Source organism: Aedes albopictus, chromosome 3 (assembly GCF_035046485.1).
Source record: "Aedes albopictus strain Foshan chromosome 3, AalbF5, whole genome shotgun sequence".
Classification (NCBI taxonomy): Eukaryota; Metazoa; Arthropoda; class Insecta; order Diptera; family Culicidae; genus Aedes; species Aedes albopictus.
Genome location: NC_085138.1, coordinates 314952593 through 314977165, shown reverse-complemented (window position 1 = coordinate 314977165; position 24573 = coordinate 314952593). Strand labels below are relative to the sequence as shown.

The 24573-nt window shown below is 41.4% G+C and overlaps 1 protein-coding gene across 7 annotated transcripts in view; it reads right to left on the bottom strand.

Annotated features, from left to right (window-relative positions):
- LOC109425809 (solute carrier family 12 member 4) overlaps nucleotides 1-24573 on the bottom strand; it is an 836994-nt gene that overhangs the window by 197369 nt on the left and 615052 nt on the right. For all 7 annotated transcript variants that reach the window (XM_062842513.1, XM_029865597.2, XM_062842512.1 and 4 more), the window contains exon 7: nucleotides 21731-21833. In XM_062842513.1, the coding sequence (XP_062698497.1) occupies nucleotides 21731-21833 (103 nt within the window). The remainder of the gene's footprint in view (nucleotides 1-21730; nucleotides 21834-24573) is intronic.

Here is a 24573-nt window from a genome sequence, read left to right as displayed (position 1 = left end):
TCCCATGAGCAGCCGAGGCTCGGGCATAACCGAGCAGATGTGGGCGAGATCCCTGCGAAATATTGCAGTTCTCGGTGGAAGATATATGGAGGCAACACTGAGGGTTTTACCTCGGATAGTCACCTCACATGCGACGGCTTCAATGCCTGTCATCGGATGAAAATCGACTCTGTAAAATGAGTGCTGCTTCTTGATCCCTAGAAGCACCCCTCCGTAAGAGTCGGATCGATCAAGGCGAATGATATTATAATCGGGAAAAGGTAAGGTTACATCAGGTGTCAGCCATGTTTCGGATAGTGCAAAAGCATCGCATTGTAAATTGTAAACTAAAAATTTAAAAACATCTAATTTCGGTGTAATACTACGACAGTTCCAGTGTAGAACCGAAATCGTATCTTCGACCTCGGTGGTTAAATTAGCCATCGAAAGATACGATTGTCGCAAGGAGGGGCATTTTAGAAGCCAACTGCTTCAAAAGAGGGGTCACGCAAGGAAGAAGTCCTTTTACAATGTTCTTCACGGAGTCTGAAGCATTGAAGAAGCTGAGGATGATGTCTACAATGCCAGAGAGCGTAAACAATGGCGCACCCTGAGGTTGCTCCTGGTGCTCCGAATGCTGTCTTTCCGGTTGAGAATTCGAAAAACGTGGGACATCTGGGATTTTAGATGTTCCCGGGAGTGATGGAAAGTCTCGTTCGTCCTGGATTTTGAATCCCGGAGGGGAACGTTTTGTGGCTTTCTTACCACTCTTCAAATTTGTCATGGTGGGTTGGGGGTCGCTGCTAGGCAGATTCCGAGGTTTTTTGGTGGGTCTCTGGAGCCTCATCCGTTTCCTCGTTTCACCCTTGAAAACAAAGGGAACCCCGTCCCCGACCTCAGAGTCAGAGCCCTGATCATCGAGAGATAAAGACGAGTAGATGTTACGGGATTCAACGGTCGGGGCAGCTTTTTTCAGCATTTCGGCGTAGCTTCGCCTTGATCGCTGCTGCAGCGATCGTTTTTGATGTTTTTTCTGCTGTATGTACCTTGGGCAATCAATCAGATCATGTGGACGGTCGCTGCCACAATAAACACACTTGGGCGGCGTTTTACACGCACCGTCCACATGTCTCTCCCCGCATGTTGCACAGCGAGGTTTATTGCTGCAGTACTGGGCGGTGTGGCCCAGCTGCTTGCAATTGATGCAATTCATTACCTTCGGTACATACAGCCTCACAGGTAGCCGAAGTTTGCCAATCACCAGCAGATCTGGTAATGCAGATCCGGAGAAGGTCACAGAAAATTCTTCAGATGGTGTGTAAACCTTCTTCTCGCCCTCCTGGGACACCGAATGCAGTTGCCGGCAATCCAGTATCTGGACAGGAGGGAGAGAAGGGTTATGGAAACGACCACAGCCTTGCATGATCGTTTCGCAGGTCAAAGATGCGTCGGCGACCTTCCCCGAAATCTCTATCGACGCGCTTGGTAGGTAAACGAAGTACTCAAGTGTAAACAACTCGCAGGCCACAATCTCATTAGCGTGTTTTCGGTCGCCTACTGTCACCCGAAGCTTAGCTGTACCGACCATGTCAATGGAGACAACGGAAGAATACCGCTTAGTCAGATCCTTGCTGATTTGAACGGTGTTCAAACGTTTGCCTTTGGGTCGGAAGAAAACAACATATGGCCCGCCAAAGTCGGGAGGGTAGGCCTTGAGGCGGGGGGACGTCGAAACAGATTTACTGTTGGTGTCCATTGCAGAAGCACCAGGGTGAAGGGAGACAAAGGGATTAGCATTTACATCGCCTTGTTGGCTCGATCAGTCCGATGCCAATAACGAAGCTTCGTTGATGCGGTACGATGTTCCCCCGCCATCATCATCATCGCCCATTGTGGTAGCTAACTACCACCACGGGTCACTCAAAAATCTTAAACTACCACTATCACAGGGACGAGAAATAATCAAAAAAACAAGGGACAAAATTAACGCTACAGGAAAAGTGAGAAAAAACTGCTTATGTACCAAATTAAATCTAATCAAAGAGTCAGTGGAGAGGGGGGAACAACGAGAGGTAACTTTATGTACTTATCTTTGTGCACTCTGTTTAGCCACAGGCTCGACGACGACAGGTCCAAGCGATCGGATGGCCCGCACAGGGAGGAAGCGAGCTGCTGCTGAGCGCCCGACGCTGCGCTGGTGTGCGGCGGTTGAACGCTCTCTGCTCTTCTCTCGGTGGGCTGCTGCTGTCGACGACGATGAGCTTGGGTACTCACTGGAAGAAGCCGATCACGGCCGCGCGAGCGGCGCGGTGTGCGGGGGGTGCTGCACTGATGTGCTCGATAATCGGTCAATGCGCCACGTGATAAAATGAAAACGTGAACTTTACTCAAACTAAACGAACTTTTGCGGCAAAAATTGTGGCCTAGCCAACCGCACGCGTCCCACTAGGGATTTTCACTTCAACACTTGATCACTCGGAAAACTAGCACTGGAAAAAGCCACCGAACTGGATAGTATCCTGAGACAAACCGGACGAACGAAAAGTTGCGACTGTCTCGCACGAACGCTCGCCAAAGAGTGTCCAGGATTCTTCTGAGAAGTTTCTCCGGGAGTTCTTGCAAATGTTTCTCCGGGAACTATTTCTTGTAATTGCCTCGCGAGTTCTCCCAAGAGTTCTTATAGAAATGACCCGGAGTTTCTCATCAAATTCTTTTAGAAAATCTTTCGGGAATGACCGGGAGTTTCTCCGAAATTCTTTCCATGAAATCTTTTGGGAATTCAATCGAAATTTCTTCCGAGGTATCTTCAAGAAACTTCCGGTTACTTAGAACTTTTTACCAGATGTTCCTCTGGGGATTATCGGAAGTTCCTTCGAGAATTGTTCGTGTAATTTCTGTGTAAAATCTTTCAGTATCTTCTCTCGGAATTGTTGCCGACAGCGGCTTCGAAAATTTCTAGAACAATTATCAAGTTTCAAGAATTGTTTCCTACAGCTGCTTTGAGATTTTTCAAAAGATTTTTCCAAGAGTTTATTCAAAAATATTTCCAGGATTTTTTTGTGTCTTATTCCAAGAATTCCTTCGGTAATTCCTCAAGTTCCTCAAAAACTTCTCCAAAAACTGCAGCAGAAATTGCTTTAGGAGTTCTTTTAATATTTTTTTCAGGAGTGATTTATGCGATTCCGCCAGGATTTTCACCTACGATTCCATCTGGATTTTTTCTAGGAGATCTTGCAGGATTTTCTCGCGCAGTTTCACCTGCAATTCATCCAGAAGATACATCTGGCATTGCTTCTGAAGTCGGAACAGTTAGAGTGCTTAAGATTAGAGGTTGGGCTACGGGAAAAAAGGTAGCAAGTGGAGTTAACGGGAATTTCGAGCGTGTACAGGGGTTAGAGATGTGGGAAGGTTGAAACTGTTGGCCCCTTAAAACTCCAATAACGCCCCCTAGACCCTCTGGGATCCCCTAATGCGCCTCTGAATCCGCTGAAAATCCTACAAAAAACATTGCCTCAAATCTTCCGTAACTCACATGAGAAAATCTGGAACCTTCGAATATACAGGGGGTGGCCAAAATGTTTGGGATAGGCAACTTTTTTTCTCCCACAAAAAAATTCAACATGCTGTAACTTTTCATAGAGTGCATCAAAAAATCTCAAATTTTGACTGTTTATCAACCTGTTATATGTGCATGATTGGTACAAAATTGGGATCGATTGAATAATTTTTCACGAAGTTAGAACCGTTCGGGTAAAACACTATTTTTTAGACAACTCATTTTTGAGCTGTCATATCTCGGAAACCAGTGAACCGAATTGAATGAATTTTTTAACGTTTATGAGCAATATATTGATACTTAATACAACGTTATAAAATGTAATATTTTCTCACAACGAATTAAGTTATACCGGGTTGAAATTTTTACCCATACAGAGGAAAATAAGTCAAATTTACAATACCATACAAAAATTGCTAAATGTATTCTTTCTTCAATCTAAATAGGCTCTAATATATCTGATTAGAGATAACTTGAGAACAGAAGTGGAAAATCTTTGGACATCAGCACTAAAATTTATTGACATTGACGTAAAAAAAATACCTTTTTTCGAAAAAAATCCAAAAAGTGTCAATCCATGATAACTTTTTTCAACGTTCAAAAACTATCTAGAGTAAAGTGGGGCAAAAGTTCGAGTGGGGCAAGAGTTTCTTTTGAAGTTTTTGAGCACAACTTAAATTATTTCTTTCGGGTGTCAAAGTTGTTCGAAGCCTTTTTGAATAAGAGACTTTCACTCCAAAAATTATGAAAATTGATCAATATTTCGAAAAGTTATGACAAAATATTGGTTTTTGATTAAAAAATTGTAATATGCATTGGTCCATCCAACGCATGGATTGGAATTGTATTGAAATCGAATTCGGTTTTTTATTTTGTGGTGTAACTAGGTACATGTTGAAGATGCTTTAGCATGTATAACTTTTTGCAAAAAAGATTTAGAAATCATATTTTACACATACTGGGGCAAAAGTTCGAATTGTGGGGCAAGAGTTCGAGTCATGTGGCAACTTTAGGTAAAAACCTAAAATTCTGCAAAATGTACATATTATCTCTAAAAATGATGTAATTAGTGAGAAAATTCGATCAAATTTTGAAAAAAAAAGTTGTTTTATCTGAATTTGGCGGAAAACTACTATTTTTTGGTGTAATAAATTTAACCCTGATTTGGGTAAAATCCAGATCGCACTTTGAAGTGTATTCCAGTTCCAACATCAAATATTAATGGGTTTCAGATATTCCTATTACCAATGTGTCAAAATATGGTGCTACGGTTAGCGAAATTCCCCAAACACTAGATTCGAACTTTTGCCCCAATGGTGGGGCAAGAGTTCGAATAAAACGCACACATACAAAAAGTGTTGTAACTCAAAATTGAAAAGACATTTGGCGTAGCTTTGTTCAGCAAAATTTTAGCTCATGGATGGTAGAATCACCACACGGTATTCATTTATTTTTATCTGCTTCGATTTTTTGGAAAAACATGAATTTTCAACTAAGGTCGAACTTTTGCCCCACCTTACTCTATGTTTGAATAGTTTGTGATGCATCTGTATATTGTTAGTGTACATTCAAAATTTCATTCAATTCGGTTCACTGGTTTCCGAGATATGACAGCTCAAAAATGAGTAGTCTAAAAAATAGTGTTTCACCCGAACGGTTATAACTTTGCGAAAGATTAACCAATCGAGCTCAAATTTGTACTAGTGATGCACATATAACAGGTTGATAAACAGTCAAAATTTGAGATTTTTTGATGCACTCTACGAAAAGTTATAGCATGTTAAATTTTTTTGTGAGAGAAAAAAAGTTGCCTATCCCAAACATTTTGGCCATCCCCTGTACTTCTTAATGCCTCCTAAATCCGCTGAAAATCCTCTGAAAACGTCCTGAAATCCCTGAACGCACATGAGACCCTCCAAAACCCCCGATTACGCCCCTGAAACTCGCTGAAATTCCTGAGAAACTTCCTGAAATACCACCGAAACCCCCATGAAACACCCTCGGATCCCTAAAAAGCACTTGAGACCCTTCCTAACCCACAAAATTGCCTTTTTAACTTCTGAAGCTCGCTGAAAATCCTTTTCTTGAAATATTACCAAAAAACCTTTAAACCTCCTCGGACTCCATGTGATGCTCCTGAGACCCTTCGAATCCCCAGAAAATACCCCTGTAACGCCTCCGAACCCTCTGAACATCCTCTGAAACTTCCTGAAATACCACCTAAACCCCAGAGCAACTTTTGAAGGAAATCCCAGAGAAAGTCCCGAAGGAGTTCTTGTAGATATTTCTGTAGCAATTCCCAGAGTAAATCTTGAAGGAACTTCTGAAAAAAAAACTTCTGAAGAAATTCCCGGAGATACTCCGGAAGGAATTTTCGATGTAGGTACTTTGAAAAATGCGCTGAAAAAAATGCCGGAGGAATTTCCGAAGGAATTTTAGTGGGAGCTCTTGGAGGGATTTCTGTAAGAACTCTTGAAGAACTCTCGGAGGAACTCCTCAAGGAACTTTTGAAGTAACTCCAGAAGTAATTTCTGAAGGAACGCCCCTGTAAAAAAATATCCTACAGTAACTTATTTTCGAAGCAACTCTTGGAGGAATTTTTGGATAAACTTTTAAGAAATACTCGAAGGAGCTCATGAAGGAATTCCCGGAAGAACTCTTGAAGAAATTTTTCGGACAAATCCTTAAAGAATTTCTCCTGCTGGAATTTATAGAGTATCTTCTGCAGGCAGAAGAGGAACTCCTGAAGGACTTCTCGAGGGAATAAAATTAGGGACGTTTTTTTGCCACGAAAAGGTTAAGGTTTAGACCACCTGACTGCAAATAGATACTACCTAAATTCGAATCAATATATACACTCGAAAACCCTTCGCGTCAGACCATTTCATGGGGAAATGGAAACATCATGTATCGAATATAGATGATTGTGCAGCTCTTTCAACGGAAATTTCCGGAAGCCAATTTGAGCACAATTTGAGTGCTCTAGTGTGGTACTTCTGCTGGTCGCACTCACCACCTTCGGCTTTCCGGGCAGTTCTCGATCATCGCTTCTTTCTGCAGACTGAGCCAGCCATCCAGCCAGCCTCTGTTGAAGAAAATATGTGCGGAAAGTGCGGTCACATGATAATTGAATTTCACTGGGGAAACGTCTCTATATTCTTCGCTCGACCACTATCTTCCCAGAGCTAGAGCTGGGGCATCGTGTACCCGACCCGGACCCAGCCATAGTGGTTATAGCAATAATAGGCGAGAATATGTGGCTAAAAACCACCACGAGCTTCCACAGCCCACAGACTCTCCTCTATAGATACCAAAATATATGTGCATATTGAAGACCCGGTCGGGCTCGAGGAACATCACCCAATACACGATAGCAAAACACCGGAAACATATGCTGCACCAAGGGTATCTCACAGCTCATCGATATGCCAGTTATTGCGTACATTAGTTGGACGGAACGGAAGAGATGACTTCCAATTGTTGCAGAATTCGGTTGGATTCGTGTCCCAACTCCAAGCGTTGTTTGGTTGTTGGACGATGTCAGCTGATGGTGATTCAATTAGGCGTCGTCATTCGGTGAGAGTGAGTGACGTGATTTTTCGTTCTCGGAAAGATGTTCGCGCGAAAGCGGCGGGTGATGCGTACAGCAGTTTTGCTTATGACACTCGCACACGTACATCGATCGACTAATGTCTTTTCTGTCGGGAAAAGTGATTTATCAATTTTGCTTGTCACCTAAATTTTGGTGAAAATACTGCCTATGCTATGAGAACGGATTGAGGATCGTGTGGAGGATTGGTGTTCGCATGGTGAAATATTGGGCGGAGCTAATAAACACCGAAAGTGCTGTTGAATGAAGATCAATAGCTTATTTTCACTTACTTTGGCTCGTCAGACACGTGCACAATGCGAAGAGTTATTTGTCAATGGAATAAATAGGTACGCGACACAATGATGGAAAACGCCAGCATGCCTGAGTAGAACGGAAGTCTCATTTTTTGCATGATAGCATGGGACTTTATGTGATTGATTACGCAGTAAGTCAAGCAGAAAGTTCAATAATTATGAAATTGATTAGGAGTTAGGCTGTTCCGAAAGAAATCGTTGTTGGAAAAGTCGAGGTGCTCAACTCTTAAAAGAAATATACGCATATTTGAAGCATTTTTGTAGAACATTTCGATTTTCTAAAAAATCGTTCAGAGGTTCCGCCAGAGCAATTTTTAAAAAATGACCCTTTTTCATTAAAGTTCTCAAAACATTTTTTTTTTCAAATATATTAAATCTTTTTTTAGAGAAATGGTGCATATGAATAGTATTATCGGATAAAACTTTCATAATTAAAATAAAAAAACATGTATTTTTTCAAGTAAATTTTGATGAAAAATGCTCAAAAAATAGACCTTTTAATACCAGCCCTGGCGGAACCGATTTTTTAGAAAATCGAAATGTTTTACAAAAATGCTTCAAATATGTAATGTATATCTATCATTTAAGAGTTGAGCACCTTGACTTTTCAAACATCGATTTTTTTTTTGGGACAGCCTATTAGGAATGCTGTACCTATTTGTCTTTTGGATTTACATGCTTGGATAGATAAATCATATCAGTTTTCAGTGGGCTGTTCGAGTCCGTATGAAGTTGATCATCAATATTAACTTCTTTTCACGATCAGCCTAGATAGCTTTGTAGTGTCGGCAGCGATTGTCTCAATTGGCTTAGAATAACACTACGGACCGCCTGTTCCGGTGGTAAGAATCCACCAACAGGTGACCCCTAATTCATGGTGTGATGCGGATTTATGCTTACCGTGCCTAGGAATGAATGGCTAGGGGGGTCTAATAAAAACCTCGCCGCAAACGGAGTCTGTGGAGTACCAGGGCGCCCTCCACAGTATGTAGCCCTTACTGCGCTAACCGGAGCAATGGTGCAGTGGACCTTGTGTTTCTCCGAGATCTGCTGCCCTTCTTTAGTCTCACTTGAGGCTAAATAAGGGCGGGATTATGAAAATGTTGTTAATTAGTTTAAATTTTCACCTATATGGTTTCGCATTGTGCGATTTACACAGTGTATTCTGTGTATCCTCGCCTTTGGCGTTTTCCAATCGATACCGATTTGGTTTTATTGTTGCTGTTCTTTGTTGTGCTGTTGTTGCGAAGAGTTTAATCTTACCTAGTTTGGGTAGTGGCTACGGTTAGGATAGCTCAGATCAATCTTCAGTATAAAAGAACAGCAACGATCAATTTTTGCAGACTTATGCAATATGGTACAGCCCAAGTGGTCTTGGTACAAGAACCTTACTTTCGTAAGGGAAATTTCTATCTAGGAAACCTTGTGAACCCGGTTTTTGCTACTTTCAGTAAACATGAAATGGCAAACTCGCGTGTCATGCCTCGAGCCTGTGTTCTTGTCAACAACGCAATAGTTGCTACACTCATCTCTGAACTAACCACCAGAGATGTATGTGCTATCACAATTGATGTATCTGTTGGAAACCTCAACAGGAAATACGTATATTGTTCGGTTTATTTACCGCATGATGAACCATCCCCTACGGATGCTTTCAAACAAGTCATCGCATACTGTACTTCAAGAGGCCTTCCGCTAATTGTTGGCAGTGATGCTAATGCTCACCATATCACCTGAGGCAGCTCAGACATTAACTTGAGAGGCTCCAGTTTGATGGAGTACTTAAGTAGTACAGATATTGCATTACTTAACATAGGTTACCATCCAACGTTCATGGTATCTGCTAGAGAGGAAGTGTTAGAAATAACGCTCTGCTCTAGCAGAATTAGTCACGAGCTGACCAATTGGCATGTGTCAGATGAAGAATCTTTATCTGACCATCGCTATATCTTTTTTGAACATTTAAATGTAACTTCGCAAACATTGCGTTTCAGGAATCCTCGGTCAACAAACTGGGATCATGATGATTAACCTGGGCTTGTTAGGGGAATATCTGAAAAAAAAAATCGGGTTAAGTACGGTTCCTTTGAATTCCACTAAGAATTTGCATCCTTTGACAGATACGTATTTCGACCTCAACTGTAAGGTCGTTGTTGGCGGGGAGAGGAACAGAGAATTCTGTCAGACACCGGGTTGTGAGCAGCACATGCAAGACGCAGCCAGGTTTGCGTTTTGTGCAGCTTTAAACTGCAAATAGTTATTTATTAATACAAATATAAACCAAAAAAATCATCTTCTTACACATTCAGTGTTTCTACACAATATCGCGGTTTTCTCCTCTCGCACAACAAGTTCAAGAACGTTACATATTATTTGTATGCTCTGAAATACTAAATAGTTCACATATGAATTATTAGGAGATTCAATAGTATTTTATAATCGCATAACTCACTATCATCTTATTCTAAGTAGAATATCAAATTCAATACATTTAAGTAGAGTAACAAATTTAATAGGCTTTAAGATACAATAGAGAATTAGGTTGCCATAGCTACTTCATACTCTCACTACATTTCGTCTACAACTAACCGCTGACAATCGAATGCAGGTGACAGCTCCCGTCATTGCTCAATCTTCTCTACCGCACGCCGTGCAGGCAGTGCTGCCAGCGGCAACATACTCCCCCCCGTAACACTGGCCACCAGTTTCAATACTGGAGGTTCCAGTTTTACTAAACGGTTTGTCGCTGCAGTTAACAATTTGCTGCTGTTCCTCTGAATAAAGTTCAGAAGGATTGTGACTATCTTGTCTATCACTAACGCCGTAACTACTTACAAATTGATTACGCTGATTGCCTGGCCAACATGCCGGACGATCCAGTATGACGTTATTCACCAAGTTTCTAACAACACGTCTAGTTCAAACCCAAATTCGCTATGTTCGTGCAACTCCGTTCACTTGTACTGCGGCGATAGCAAGTTATACCACAATTAAATCTGCCATGATCGAGTAAATCACTTTGAACAACCTAGATTCCTTTTCGTCGAGAGTGTAGGTTGTTCGATTACGGCTTCCTTGAGTGCTTCGCTGATTGCCGTTACCTTTGCCGCGGGCGGCTGCAGTTGACGCGCCTCAATGGAGTAAATCCAAACTGTTACACTAGCAAAATCGCCGTCGTTAATCGCTTCAACCACAACAATTTTCTTCTCCGAGTTCTTCTGACTGGTATTCCTCTCCAGCTGTCGCCACAGGATGTTACAGCCAACATTTTCGTTCCGATTTGCACAATCGCGTTTGAGGTCACGAGAAACTGCTGTTTGCCCTTCCATGATCACATCTCTGCTTGATACCGGATTCTCCTCGTCAGGACAATTGGCCACCGGGGTTCCTAAGTCCGGCCGGATACGTTTCGGACTATTAACGTTTTCCTTCGCATAAGGCACATCGTACTGAGTCGTAGCGCTCTGTTTGCACGATAGACACGGTGCGAGCCTTTGATGATCGTCATTGTGTGTGAACTGAAGGGTCATGATGTGACGCTTTTCACGTCGATCGAGGACTATTCGAAGTTGACGGATACTTAATGCGCGCAATGATCGTAATGAGAAGGTACAAGCTCTAGTAGATTGGACTCCGAAACGATTCAGCTGCTGGCTAGGTGCCAGCATTGCAAAATCTTCATACACGAATGGTTTAACGACTAGCGATTCCATCTCGTCTTCTTTGTTGGTTGTCTTCTCGAAGGCCTGCAATGTTTCGTTAGATTCTCCAAGCGCCGTTACCATCGATGTCCCCTCATCCTTGTTCTTCTTGTCGGCTTCTTCCGGGTTCTTGACCTGCTTCGTTGCCACCTTAACTTTTCTCATCATCATTTTTCCCATCTGTTGTATTTTGTTCTTCGTCGGGGTTCTATCAGTGCACTGGAGGTAGTGTACACCATCAACTGCTGCACGGTGTGCTTTGCAATCACCTAGCCTGCTCAGGGTATTTTCTCTTATCTTCGTTCGTACCAACTGTGTTTGCTTCGAGTGGTGCGTAGGAAACCACTCAAAGCCCATCGACAACTCTAACAAACTGTACTGTAGCATTGCCGGAGCAGTTAACGTCCCATATCGTAACGGCAACATTCTTTCGCTGGAGATGGTGCCATTCATAATCACGTATAGCTGCCTGAATGAATAGAGATCGCTGTACTGATTTTTCGAACACCGTTGTAGTTTGTTGTGTTCCATAATTGAATAGCAAGATGCAGCTGTTGTACTGACGAACGCGTATATGAATATGAGCCAAACCGTGGGTTTCTCAGGCACTATTAAAGAAGTTGCAGCAGAACACAAATATTGCCGAATCATATATTCACCTCCACTTCTCATGGGTGCCCTTGGAGCGTACCGTGATCCATTCTTACCAAATAGAGAGTGAGAGAAAACGTTGCTATATAATTCGTTTTGCCTACCGAGTCCAATTCCATATCTATTCACTGGTCTCTCAGTGGAGGCGCTGACCATCGAAATAGGTATTGTTGTATGTAGATAGGATGGGATATACGTAGCAGATGGAATCACCAATAATATCGATCATAGGATCTTCCGAGTCTTTGCACAAGCTTGGGCTTGTTTTGGAAATCGCGCTAGTTGGCAGCTGCTGAGTTCCTTTAATAGACTGCAAAAGATGAGGCGAAGGTTCTATCCAAGCGAGAATTATTTCGGACATAATTGAGCTATCGTTGGATTCGTGCTTCGTGTGAGAGCCATCGTTTTGCTCGTTTTCCTTGGATACGTTTTGGTCGATGCATTGGTTTCCAACCGATGTATTCTTGAAGGTAGCTTCATTAGTATCAACCTTCGGGGTGTGCTCAAAACTTATATTCGAGCGTTCCTGCTTTGAGCGCCGGCTCACATGGTAGAGGTTCTTTTCGCGCTTCGTAGACAGTAGTTGCTCAAGCAGTTTATATTTTTCTTCCAGCGCTTTTCGCTGTGAAGCAAGAGCTCGCCTTTCCGTCTCTATTTCGCGCCGCTGTATCGCGCGCTCTTCTTCTATTTGCTGCAGACGTAGGGCAATGCGAGCGGTCTTACGGCATGGCTTTAAGGCCGGATTCTTCAGCAAACTATTTCCATCAATCCGCTGCCGCTCTAAAGCTGTATTGTGGACCATCGTACACGGATTACGTGGTACGTGGTCGTCGTATTTCTCGGGGCGCGTGTAATCCTCGCAGTCTCCCGTTCTTTTAGTATACTGTACGTTGTCATCGTATTGTTCGGGGCGCGTGTAGTTTCCGCCGTCTCCCGTTCTGGAATCGTACGATGTTGACATGGCATGTTTATTGGCACTATCCATCAAATGAATGTTTTAAAGCTTGTTGGCGGGGAGAGGAACAGAGAATTCTGTCAGACACCGGGTTGTGAGCAGCACATGCAAGACGCAGCCAGGTTTGCGTTTTGTGCAGCTTTAAACTGCAAATAGTTATTTATTAATACAAATATAAACCAAAAAAATCATCTTCTTACACATTCAGTGTTTCTACACAATATCGCGGTTTTCTCCTCTCGCACAACAAGTTCAAGAACGTTACATATTATTTGTATGCTCTGAAATACTAAATAGTTCACATATGAATTATTAGGAGATTCAATAGTATTTTATAATCGCATAACTCACTATCATCTTATTCTAAGTAGAATATCAAATTCAATACATTTAAGTAGAGTAACAAATTTAATAGGCTTTAAGATACAATAGAGAATAAGGTTACCATAGCTACTTCATACTCTCACTACATTTCGTCTACAACTAACCGCTGACAATCGAATGCAGGTGACAGCTCCCGTCATTGCTCAATCTTCTCTACCGCACGCCGTGCAGGCAGTGCTGCCAGCGGCAACAGTCGTCTTCAGTGTCTTGTACTTGACTCGACTTGAGTCGAGGATGCAAATTCTTAGTGGAATTCAAAGGAACCGTACTTAACCCGATTTTCTTTTTATTTAAACTGGGATCTTTTTACTGATTTGGTTGCAGACAAATTTCATGGATACTCACCATCCATTGACACTCCAAGTGATTTAGATGATGCCGTTGATACTACAACGACCTTCATCATGGAAGCTTTTGAAGAAGCATGCCCTACGGTCTGTGAAGATCACAAGAGGAACCCCTTGGTGGAACTCTGATCTGGCGAAACTCAGGAAACAATGTAGAGAGTTGGAACAGAAGACGTTCGGCTGGTTCGGGGGCTTTCAGGTCGGCTCGCAATGCCTACAGGAAAGCTCTCCGGTCTGCTGAACGATCCGGCTGGAAAAACCTTTGTACAAATGTTTCCAGCTTGAGTGAAGTCAGTCGGTTAAACAAAATACTTGCGAAATCTAAGGATTTCCGGGTGCCAAATGGCGATCTGACCTCCTCTGATGAGGAAGTTCTGGAATGCTTATTCAGCACACACTTCCCTGGATGTGTGGATATTACATCTTCGGATGAACCTGATGTCTTTTCTTGTAGTTATGATTCTTTGGCTTTGGCTCGGAGTATTATAACTATAGAATCGATTGAGTGGGCTCTTAATAGCTTTGCTCCTTTCAAATCTCCTGGGGCGGATGGGATTTATCCTATTTTGCTTCAGAAGGGGTTTGATCATTTCAAACATGTTTTAAAAAAAACTACTTGTTTGCAGTTTTGCTACAGGGTATATTCCCAAATCCTGGCGGGATATTACTGTAAAGTTTATTCCGAAAGTGGGTCGCGCGTCGTATGAAGAAGCAAAGAGCTTCAGACCTATCAGTTTGACCTCTTTTCTTCTGAAATGCTTAGAACGCATTGTCGATCATCACATCCGTGATGTTCATCTGACCAACGTGCCTCTTCCTGTGAACCAACATGCGTACCAATCTGGTAAGTCCACTGTGACTTTTTTACACAAGGTTGTTTGCGATATCGAGAAAGCATTCGTGTCTTGTCTGGGTGTTTTCTTAGATATCGAGGGTGCCTTTGACATCGTGCCTTTCGATGCCATATTGGAAGCCGCACGGAGTCATGGTACATCTCCAATGATTTCCAATTGGATTCACCAAATGCTCAAAAGCCGATATCTCTTCTCGACATTGCGTCTAGTAGGGATTAGGAAATTGAGTGTTTGTGGATGCCCCCAAGGGGGAGTCTTACCACCGCTTTTGTGGAATCTCGTAGCAGATACGCTATTGAGGCAACTCAATAAAAGCGGTTTTCCTACTTATGGTTTTGTCGACGACTACCTAACATTGTTAGTTGGTATGTGCATCAGCACCCTTTTCGACCTGATGCAAAGCGCCCTTCATGTAGTTGAGGGTTGGTGTCGCCAATGTGGCCTTTCGGATAATCCGAGTAAAACATCTATTGTTCTTTTCACGGAAAGGCGAAACCGTAATGGCGTTCGACCTTTACGTTTCTTTGATTCTGAAATCGATGTGACTGAACAGGTAAAGAACGTTGGAGTCATTCGTGATTCCAAGCTTTCCTGGTCACATTAAGTTCAGAATCAAGAAATCTTGTATGGCCTTCGGGCAATGCCGGCGTACTTTTGGTACAACTTGGGGTCTAAAACCCAAGTATACCAAATGGATCTACACAACTGTGGTTCGGCCATTATTGGCTTATGGATGTCTTGTGTGGTGGCAAAAGGGCGAAGTGAGAACGGTCCAATCAAAACTAGGCCATCTCCAAAGGATGTGCTTAATGGCGATGTCTGGTGCGTTCTCTTCAACTCCCACGGCAGCGCTCGAAGTTCTCTTTGACGCTGCCCCACTACACATTCATCTCAAACAAGAAGCACTTTCTTGCACTTACCGTCTACGGGTACTCGGTCTACTAGAGGAAACTCCTGTGAACCGCACATCAACACACACACCTCGTTGTTTTCACTTTTGGTGAATTGGGACAAAATTGTTCTTGCTCCAAGTGATCTTAGAATTGCTTGTAATTTTCCATATAGGACATTTTCCACGAAATTCCCTTCCCGGGAAGAGTGGACATCTGGTTATCTGGAAAGAAGTATTTCAGACGACATCGTATGTTACACTGATGGTTCCCTTCTCGAAGGTCGAGCAGGTGCTGGTGTTTATTTTCGTGAGCTAAGGCTGTATCAGTCTTACTCACTTGGTAAACACTGCACCGTTTTTCAGGCCGAAATCTTTGCTCTTATGTGCGGAGTGCAATCAGCACTTCAGCAGCACGTAATGGGCGAAGTAATATACTTCTGTTCAGATAGCCAGGCTGCTATTAAAGCACTTGCTTCGGCCAACTCCAGGTCGAAGATAGTTATCGCTTGTCGAACTCAAATCGAGGAGCTGAATTCAGCAAACCTGTTCATCTTGTATGGGTGCCTAGTAAGGTGGCCCACACTTATATGAAAAACAAGAAATTTGAAAAATACCAAGTCTTACCTCCTAAATCAATTGTTTTGGACTCCCAGAAGCTACGTTCAATATTTGAGCAAAATCAATTGAGCCTAAGGGGGCGCTCAAAACGCTTGAAGTTTGTATGGGAAAACTTGACCAAATGTACGCAGAAATTTTAAGTTTTTGAATTTTGCCGCTAGGTGGCGCTGTAAGCGTTCAATAATCAAACCCTTTGGTATTATTGTAGGTGACTATATGTCAAACAACTTTGTCGAAGACCGCAAAGTGATCCAACGTCTGTGAAAAAAGTTATACCCTTGGTAAAGTGAGGATAAACTTTATTGTTGTTTTTCCAATACATGTAAAAGGAATAATATCAATAATGAAATCTCAATACTTTGCCTCACTTTAACTAGGGTATAACTTTTTTCGCAGTCGTCGGATCACTTTGCGGTCTTCGACAAAGTTCTTTGGCATATAGTCACCTACAATAATATCAAAGGGTTTGATTATTGAACGCTTACAGAGCCACCTAGCGGCAAAATATGAAAATTTAAAACTTCTGCATACATTTGGCCAAGTTTTCCCATACAAATTTCAAGCGTTTTGAGCGCCCCCTTAGGCTCAACTGATTTTGCTCAAATTTTGAACGTAGCTTCTGGGAGTCCAAAACAACTGATTTAGAAGGTAAGACTTGGCATTTTTCGAAATTTTTGTTTTTCATATAAGTATGGGCCACCCTAGTGCCTAGCCATTCTTCTATCGCTAGAAATGAATTGGCTGATGAGTTAGCTCGCACTGGAGCATCACATGACTTCATTGGCCCTGAGCCAGCTATTCCGATATCGAAGTGTTGGGTAAAGCTCCAGATTCATTCCTGGGCTGCTACTCAACACAGACAATACTGGAATAGTTTGGAGAAGTATCTTACAAATCTGTCAAAGCAGAATTGCAGCATTCTGGTCAAAGCATTGACTGGCCACTGCCGACTCAGTTATCACATGGCGAATATTAAGCAATCTGATTCATTTGCATGTGATAGCTGTGAATCCGATTATGGAACTTCATATCATTTGATATGTAACTGTCCAGTTTTTGCGCAACTGCGTTTCCGAGTATTCGGGCGCTGTTTGAACCCATTGTGGTACGCTTGTGCGTTAGTACCCTTTTCAGGGTATTTTTCCTATTTCCCTACCTGTCCCTATCCCCATCCAATTCCCTTTTCCTTCTTTTTCCCTCAGGTAGATGATGAAATAGGCTGTTATTTTGGTGATGGCATAAATGTCCCAAATGGAGGTTAACGTGCCTCTGGAACCGGCCTTCTGATACCTGATACCTGATACATGCTTGGATAGATAAATCATATCAGATTTCAGTTTAATTATTATTCAGAAGACTTCAATTAAATTTCTACCTAATTCGATGGTGAACTTTCAACAAACAGAACACACTTTGCCTGTTCCTGATAGTGTACTGAAACGGGAAATAAAGACATGAAATAAACCTTAGTAACAATCGCCCTTACGACCACCATGAAACTATCAAAATCACGATAATAATCTTTCAATTTTACTGCCATCCTTGAGCCGAGTGATAACCATCACGTTAATTGCGCCCCATAACTCCACCCTCAAAAGCCTCGAAAATCCCTTTTCCCCGAAACCGTCACATTTCCATTTCACACGCCATAACGTCTGGCGGCCAGGCAGGCGGTCGGTTCGGCCGGTCATCGAAGAGATCATCGAGACACCATTCCCGATTTAGGCATATGCCTTGTAAGCCGCAGACGGGCCCATAATCGTTTCCACCTAACTGCCATCGGACCGAACCGGGGGAAATCATGCTGGGTTCGTTCAGGAATAACGTATGGCAATCTTTTCTCTGTGATAGTACACCTCCTAACTGATAAGAAGATTGTAACTCAGCTCAAGGCCTTATTACACAAGGTCATTCTAACAGTTCTGAATTGGTTAAAGACAAAAGTGGCATGGGGCTGAACATGTATAATAAATAAGTAATAATAATTATTATGCATGAGTTGAACAAAAAAGATAGCCATAACTATAGTTTTGTTTCATTTCAAACTAATGCGTAAGCTGACAAAACTACATGGGAATTGTAAAAATGTTAAAAGAATGGGATCTGTGGTGTTCTACTCGCTCTTGCAATGTAATTGAATAAATCTTTAAGCATGTAAACAAACTTAATCTCATGTGAAATCATGTTTGAGTTCAGAAGTAAACTTTCTCCATTTTCACCTTAACGTAACAACTCGCTTCATATCCTGTCCTGAGGAAACTCTCATCGAAAAGTGCCACTGTTTGTTTCCGGTGAGATACAATCCCGTTTCGTTCGGCAAACGGTGACCATTGAGTAAGATGAGTCCGGATGTCACATCCGCCTTCTGGCCGGGGTGACCACCTCCGATATTTCAACACAGAACAGGCATATAAGCGTAGGTACGCAACCGAGGAAGAAGAGCTGTAGGTACCTGATGGAGATCCCATTAAAAGGTCAAGCTCGACGTTCTGGTCTCCTTCTTAGTCTCCGCATTCGGTCGCCCATCTGGTGATATGGCAACTGTTTGTTTACTTTTTGTGCTCTGTGCTTTTAATTCGGAGCAAATTATTCCATCCAGCCAGCAAGGGTGGGCAGGAAGGACGTGGAATGGTTTTAATGGCCCATTACTGTCTTCTTGGTTGGAGTAGGAGGGGCGAAGCGTGCGATAAAATAAGAGCCCTGCGTTGAGTTGGTCGTCGTCAGCTTGTGCCACCACACCATACTTGGGACCACTTGTGACCGAGACAATGGGAACGGAATGGAAAGCACACTTTGGAAGATTGAGACTTTTTGTCGTAATTCAACCTATTTCAGCAGGGAATGATTACCGGATTAGTTGGGATTGTCGGTTGAGTTTAACATCTTGCCTTGATGCTGAAACTATAGAGAGAATTATCGTGAAGTGTTATACATATGTGAGTGCGATGATGACTTTGGAGATGGTAGCATAGTTTATCATCCTTAATACTTTACTTCATTGATCCTCGAAAACCTATGTATTCTTCATAATCTCATCCAAAACCTCCAAAGTACATAGAATTTTGTGTCCAAATGCCGCATACCAAACCAAGCTCTACGCATGATGAATGGTCATGAAACATAGTCTGCGGTAATCAAAAAACTCAAAAGTACCACTTGATATTTCATGGTACATGGATTGGGTGATCCAAACTACTCTGGAATTGATGTTTTTAAGATCTACAGTGTCTACCATCATTTCTGTTACTCTGTCCTAGGAATTTATTCACGTTGATAACCGCTTAGACTTCTCAATATTACGAGCTACTCGATGCTGTGGTAGTTGGCCATTCCAACACAAAATACAAATGGCATCCAAAACACTTTGAAATACAGCGCGCAGCTATAATGCTTTTGCTACATTTATGGGATATTCTAGGCTTTCCAAACTGTTCTAGAATTGAGATCTTCGATGCCTACAGGCTCTACTCTTGTTTCTTTTTCCTCTATTGGCGTGATTCGTTCTCGGTTGTCTCTCTTGTACCTCATACTATTACGAGTATCTCTTTGGGATGTTATTTGTGCATTTACTGGCATACCTATGGTCTCCAACCAAGGGTCTGACAGCCTTTTTCACCACTTGTTGGTGTCATGAAAATGCTCTCTGCTTGTCAGATACATGAGCAGAGAAAACTCTTTCTCTACGGTGTAAATTCACAAAAGTGCGTGGCAAGTAAAAAGTAAATATTCAAATAGAAATTCACATCAAGCAAGCCGTGCGTGATGGATGAGAATAGATACACTTGAATATCTCTTGATCGGTGTTGACCATCGCTCTGGGAATTCCTCTAAGAGTGTCTCTAGGTCTTTTTTCAGAATAATCTTCCAGGCAAAGTTCCTCTGGTTGTGGACACAATTAACAAAGAACAAAAACTAAGAAGACACTCTGATATCTTCCAGATTTTTTTTCAATTTCCGGAGTTTTTAGTAATACTCAGGAAGGGATGTCTGTAGATATATTAAAAAGAATTTCTTAAGGTACTCCTAGGCCCATATAGCCGAGGCGATAAACGCACGGGTATTCAGCATGACCATGCTGAGGATGACGGGTTCGATTCCCGGTCGGTCCAGGATCTTTTCGTAAAGGAAATTTCCTTGACTTCCTTGGGCATAGAGTATCTTCGTGCCTGCCACACGATATACACATGCAAAATGGTCATTGGCAGAGGAAGCTCTCAGTCAATAACTGTGGAAGTGCTCATAGAACACTAAGCTGAGAAGCAGGCTTTGTCCCAGTGAGGACGTTACGCCAAGAAGAGGAGGAAGGTACTCCAAATTTTCACAGCAAATTCTCGGAGATGCTTCGGAAAGAATAAACTGAGCTTTTGAAAAGTATTTTCCAGAGGCACATTTGCAAGGATTCTTGGAAAAACATTCGAAAGGAATTCTCGTGAATTATCTAGAATTTTTGTCATTCTTGCATGAACCCCAGGTGGGACTTTACTAGACATGCCTGGTGGAACTGCTGAAAAAAAAAAAAAATATTACAGGGGTAATCGCTCTACCAATCTCAAGCGAAACTTCTGAAGAATCCTAGCTGATAGCTGATTGGAATTCCAATCTTTACACTTCTGCAGCTATCCGAGATGGAACGTAGAACCCCTGGACGAACCCTGGCTTGAAATAATTATTGGAAAACAGTTTTAGGAATTTGCCTCATCTCAGGGAAGGAATATTTTTTATTTGAAAACAGTGAACAAGTGAACGAAATTTGAGATTCAGAATTTGCAATAAACACCAATATGGCAAGCGAACGGAATTTGATCAATTTTTGGATTTATAGGTTTTCAGAACTGCGATAAGTTTTGACCAGATAATGGGTCACCGCTGAAAACAACATAAGAGTTTGTAAAGTATAGACTTTTTATAGTTCAGGCAAAATAGTTTTTGCTTTGAAGTTAAGTTTCTTTAGCACATATTTTAATGAAAATATTTGGCTCTAATAATCAATGAAGTGCATGGGAAAACGTTTTTCTTTTCTTACGTACAATTACGCTCTGGATTCATTTATAGTGGACTCTTTTGGGCTAATCAACCCAAGTAGCATGTAATATAAAAATGTTGTATAAACTGCTCGAAATAATCGCAGAAATAATTGTATCTCAGTTTAATCTGCATTACAATGTAACCTCTGTTACTATGAAGCTGTCTGTTCCCATCATCATCATTCCAACAACCGACATGGTAAATGTAAATCATCCGCTTTTACCCCCAAGTAACCTTCTCGCGAAAACCACTAGGGTGCGGGCACCGGTTTTGGCCAGTCTAAGAGAAATCATTTTTATAAAAATAACCAATAATCCTATGAAAACAACCAATACGTCAAAAGAAAGGTTTCAATCTATATTTTGAAGGAAAAATGCAGAAACCATGCCAATACTTGATTTTTGTATTAAAAGTGGCACTGGCCAAAATAGAAGCTCTGCCGCAGTTTTGGCCATATTCTTAAGTTTGGTTTCTATTTTGGCCAATCACGTGTATTTCTTATGGGAGTGGCCAAATTAGAAGCACCCTGGCCAAAATAGATATATGGGAGCAGATTTTTTAAGGAAATATATTTTTTTCTTCCAGTTTTTAACCAAAATGTGTAGTTTTCACAGCTGTAATCATCATATTGTATTAGGATGTACTAGTAAAAAATAAATTTACGCCGATTTAGATCGCAACAGGCTCAATACCGCACTATGGCCAAAACTCCGGACTGGCCAAAACTGAAGCTTCTACCCTAGTTCTTACGAAAGATTCATCATTCTTCTACTTTTTTCCGCCGGCAGGACCAAATGGTTACCCATAATATAGTTTACAAAAAAACGCGACGACAGCTTCTGGAAGGAAAAGCTCCACTTACCAGCACGATTTCAACCGCACCGACGATGTACATGGCGGCGGCCAGTGTCGTTCCCGTGTAGAACAACATCCCGACAGCGCCACCAAACTCGGGCCCGAGCGATCTGTGGGAAAATAGGCGAGAAAAAAAAAGAAATTCTGATGAAAATTGCAAAAAAAACTTGGACAAGTAAATGTGGTTCATTCGGATGGTTGAAGGAGTGTTGTCTGTCCGAGCTACTTCCCCATAGTGACTGATATCTCGCCCCGTCGCGTCAGTTGGTCTTTTCGCTAGGGCAGAGCCGGGCAATGCATAATTTAATTAAGTTGAGTCAAATTTGTTTGCACAAATTATGGAGGGACGACGACGGACATTGTTAAGTAAAAGTTGTAAAATGAAGAACGAAACGAACGCACAAAATGGACTTCTTGCGGCGGGTGGCCAAGGGCTGAAGTGCTGTAACGGAGCACTACAAGGAGAGGCTGGTGGAGGCGAAGAGAATGTTCAGCTTCCAATGAAAGCTTACGGCGCCTGCATTAGGTAAGTCACGCTAAGTGGTTGTTGTATTATTAAAATGTCATAAGTACGTGGTATTATTTGATTGTACTTTGTCTTAAGAAAGGAAATGATTGCTTGCAGCAAATAAGTGGCTTCAATTGAACATAGATGACCGTACTTTCAATGCCTAGTTGTTACTTGTTACGATTGACTACTAGTGTTGCGGGTTGGTCTTTCTTCAGCACGAATAGACAAAAACTGAAAGCAGCTTTGGTTTGAGCAGCTTCAATGCTGGAAATACATCATTTAATATATTAAAAACTAATTTATTAATACTAAAAACTCTCTTAAATTCTGCTATATTTACTCGCACTACGTCCACCTCTTACCACAACAGTTGACTTTCTGCTATGGATCCGAACCGTGTTGCCAGTTTCGCAGATAGACAATTACCACCACAACAACTAGAAAATAAAAAATGCACATAGAACTAACAAAAAATGCTAATCCGTGACGGCCTGAATCAGCGCATACGAATTAAAAATCACGCCGTTCAGCGAATACTTGAAGAATTTATAAAAAAAAACTGTTTTTGGGTACATAGCGTGTATTTCATTATGATTCGCAAATGAATTCACCCTATTTCCATTCCGGATGTGGCCACCGGACATAATCTCCTGGGAAACCTGTACCTACTGTACTGGAGGTCACATTCATAAAAAAAAAATGTGGCCTCAAGCATTGATATTGGCGGTATGGTGTCTTAGAAGAATTTGTTCCATATATAATTCCCCAGGTAACCAATAAGCAGTTCAAATTGCATTTATTCAGCAGTATATGTGCCTTTACTGCAGGTCATTTAATGCTTATTTGCCGTATATGCGTCATTAGTGCTAATTGAATGCAGGTTTTGGCCCAATATTCGACTGATTAAATGCTTGAAATTCCTATTCCCCAAATTGTGAAAAAACAAAACAAAAATATTTTCCTCTGCTCATTTTAGCCGCTTCATATTCTTACATTTTCTTTAAATTATTTTCTCACTCTTAGCTCTGCAACTTTTGAAGCTATTTTTTGCAGTAGTTTTTTTTTTGCTGATCCTACTGAAATTGAGCTGATGGTGCTGAATCGCGCTACAGGATAAGCTAAAGCATTGTCCAGTTAGAATCCGGACGCAGATAATCACTTATATCTCAGCTCACATTCCACATAACAAACAGAAAAGGTGAAGACCTCAAAACAAAGATAATTTACTCTAGTTTCATGGAAAAATATCATTAAAATTATTTAATTTAATTTTAAATACAGGGGATGGCCAAAATGTTTGGGATAGGCAACTTTTTTTCTCTCACAAAAAAGTTCAACATGCTGTAACTTTGCATAGAGTGCATCAAAAAATCTCAAATTTTGACTGTTTGTCAACCTATTATATGTGCATCATTGGTACAAATTTGGGCTCGATTGTTTAATCTTTCGCAAAGTTAGAACCATTCGGGTGAAACACTATTTTTCAGACAACTCATTTTTGAGCTGTCATATCTCTGAAACCAGTGAACCGAATTGAATGAAATTTTGAACGTACACTAACAATATGTAAATGCTTCACAAACTATTAAAACATAGGTACTTTTTAAACGTTGAAAAAAGTTATCATAGATTGACACTTTTTGAATTTTTATCTAAAAAATGTATTTTTTTCACATCAATGTCAATAAATTTTAGTGTTGATATCCAAAGATTTTCCACTTTTGTTCTCAAATTATCTCTAATCAGATATATTGGAGCCTATTTAGATTGAAGAAAGAACACATTCAATAATTTTTGTGGGGTATTGTAAATTTGACTTATTTTCCTCTATATGGGTAAACATTTCAACCCGGTATAACTTAATTCGCCATGAGAAAATGTTACATTTTATAACGTCGTATGAAGTATCAATATATTGTTGATAAACGTTTAAAAATTCATTCAATTCGGTTCACCGGTTTCCGAGATATGACAGTTCAAAAATTAGTTGTCTAAAAAATAGTGTTGGAGGAATTCTATGAGAAATTACTGAAGCAATTCCAGAAGGAAATCCCAAAGGAATTCCAGAAGGACTCCTGAAGGCATTCCATGAGGAATCACTGAAGCAAATCCAGGAAGAATCTCAGAAGAAATTCTAAGAGCAATCATCAAAGTAATTCCAGGGGGGAACCCCGAAGAAATTTCAGGAGAAATCCACGTTAAAATATCAGGAGAAAGCCCCGAAAGAATTTCAGGAGGAACCCATGAGGGATGTTTAGGAGGAATACCCGAAGAAATTCCAAAAAGAATTCCCAAAGGAATTCTAGGAGCCATTCCTGAATGAGTTCTAGGAGGAATCC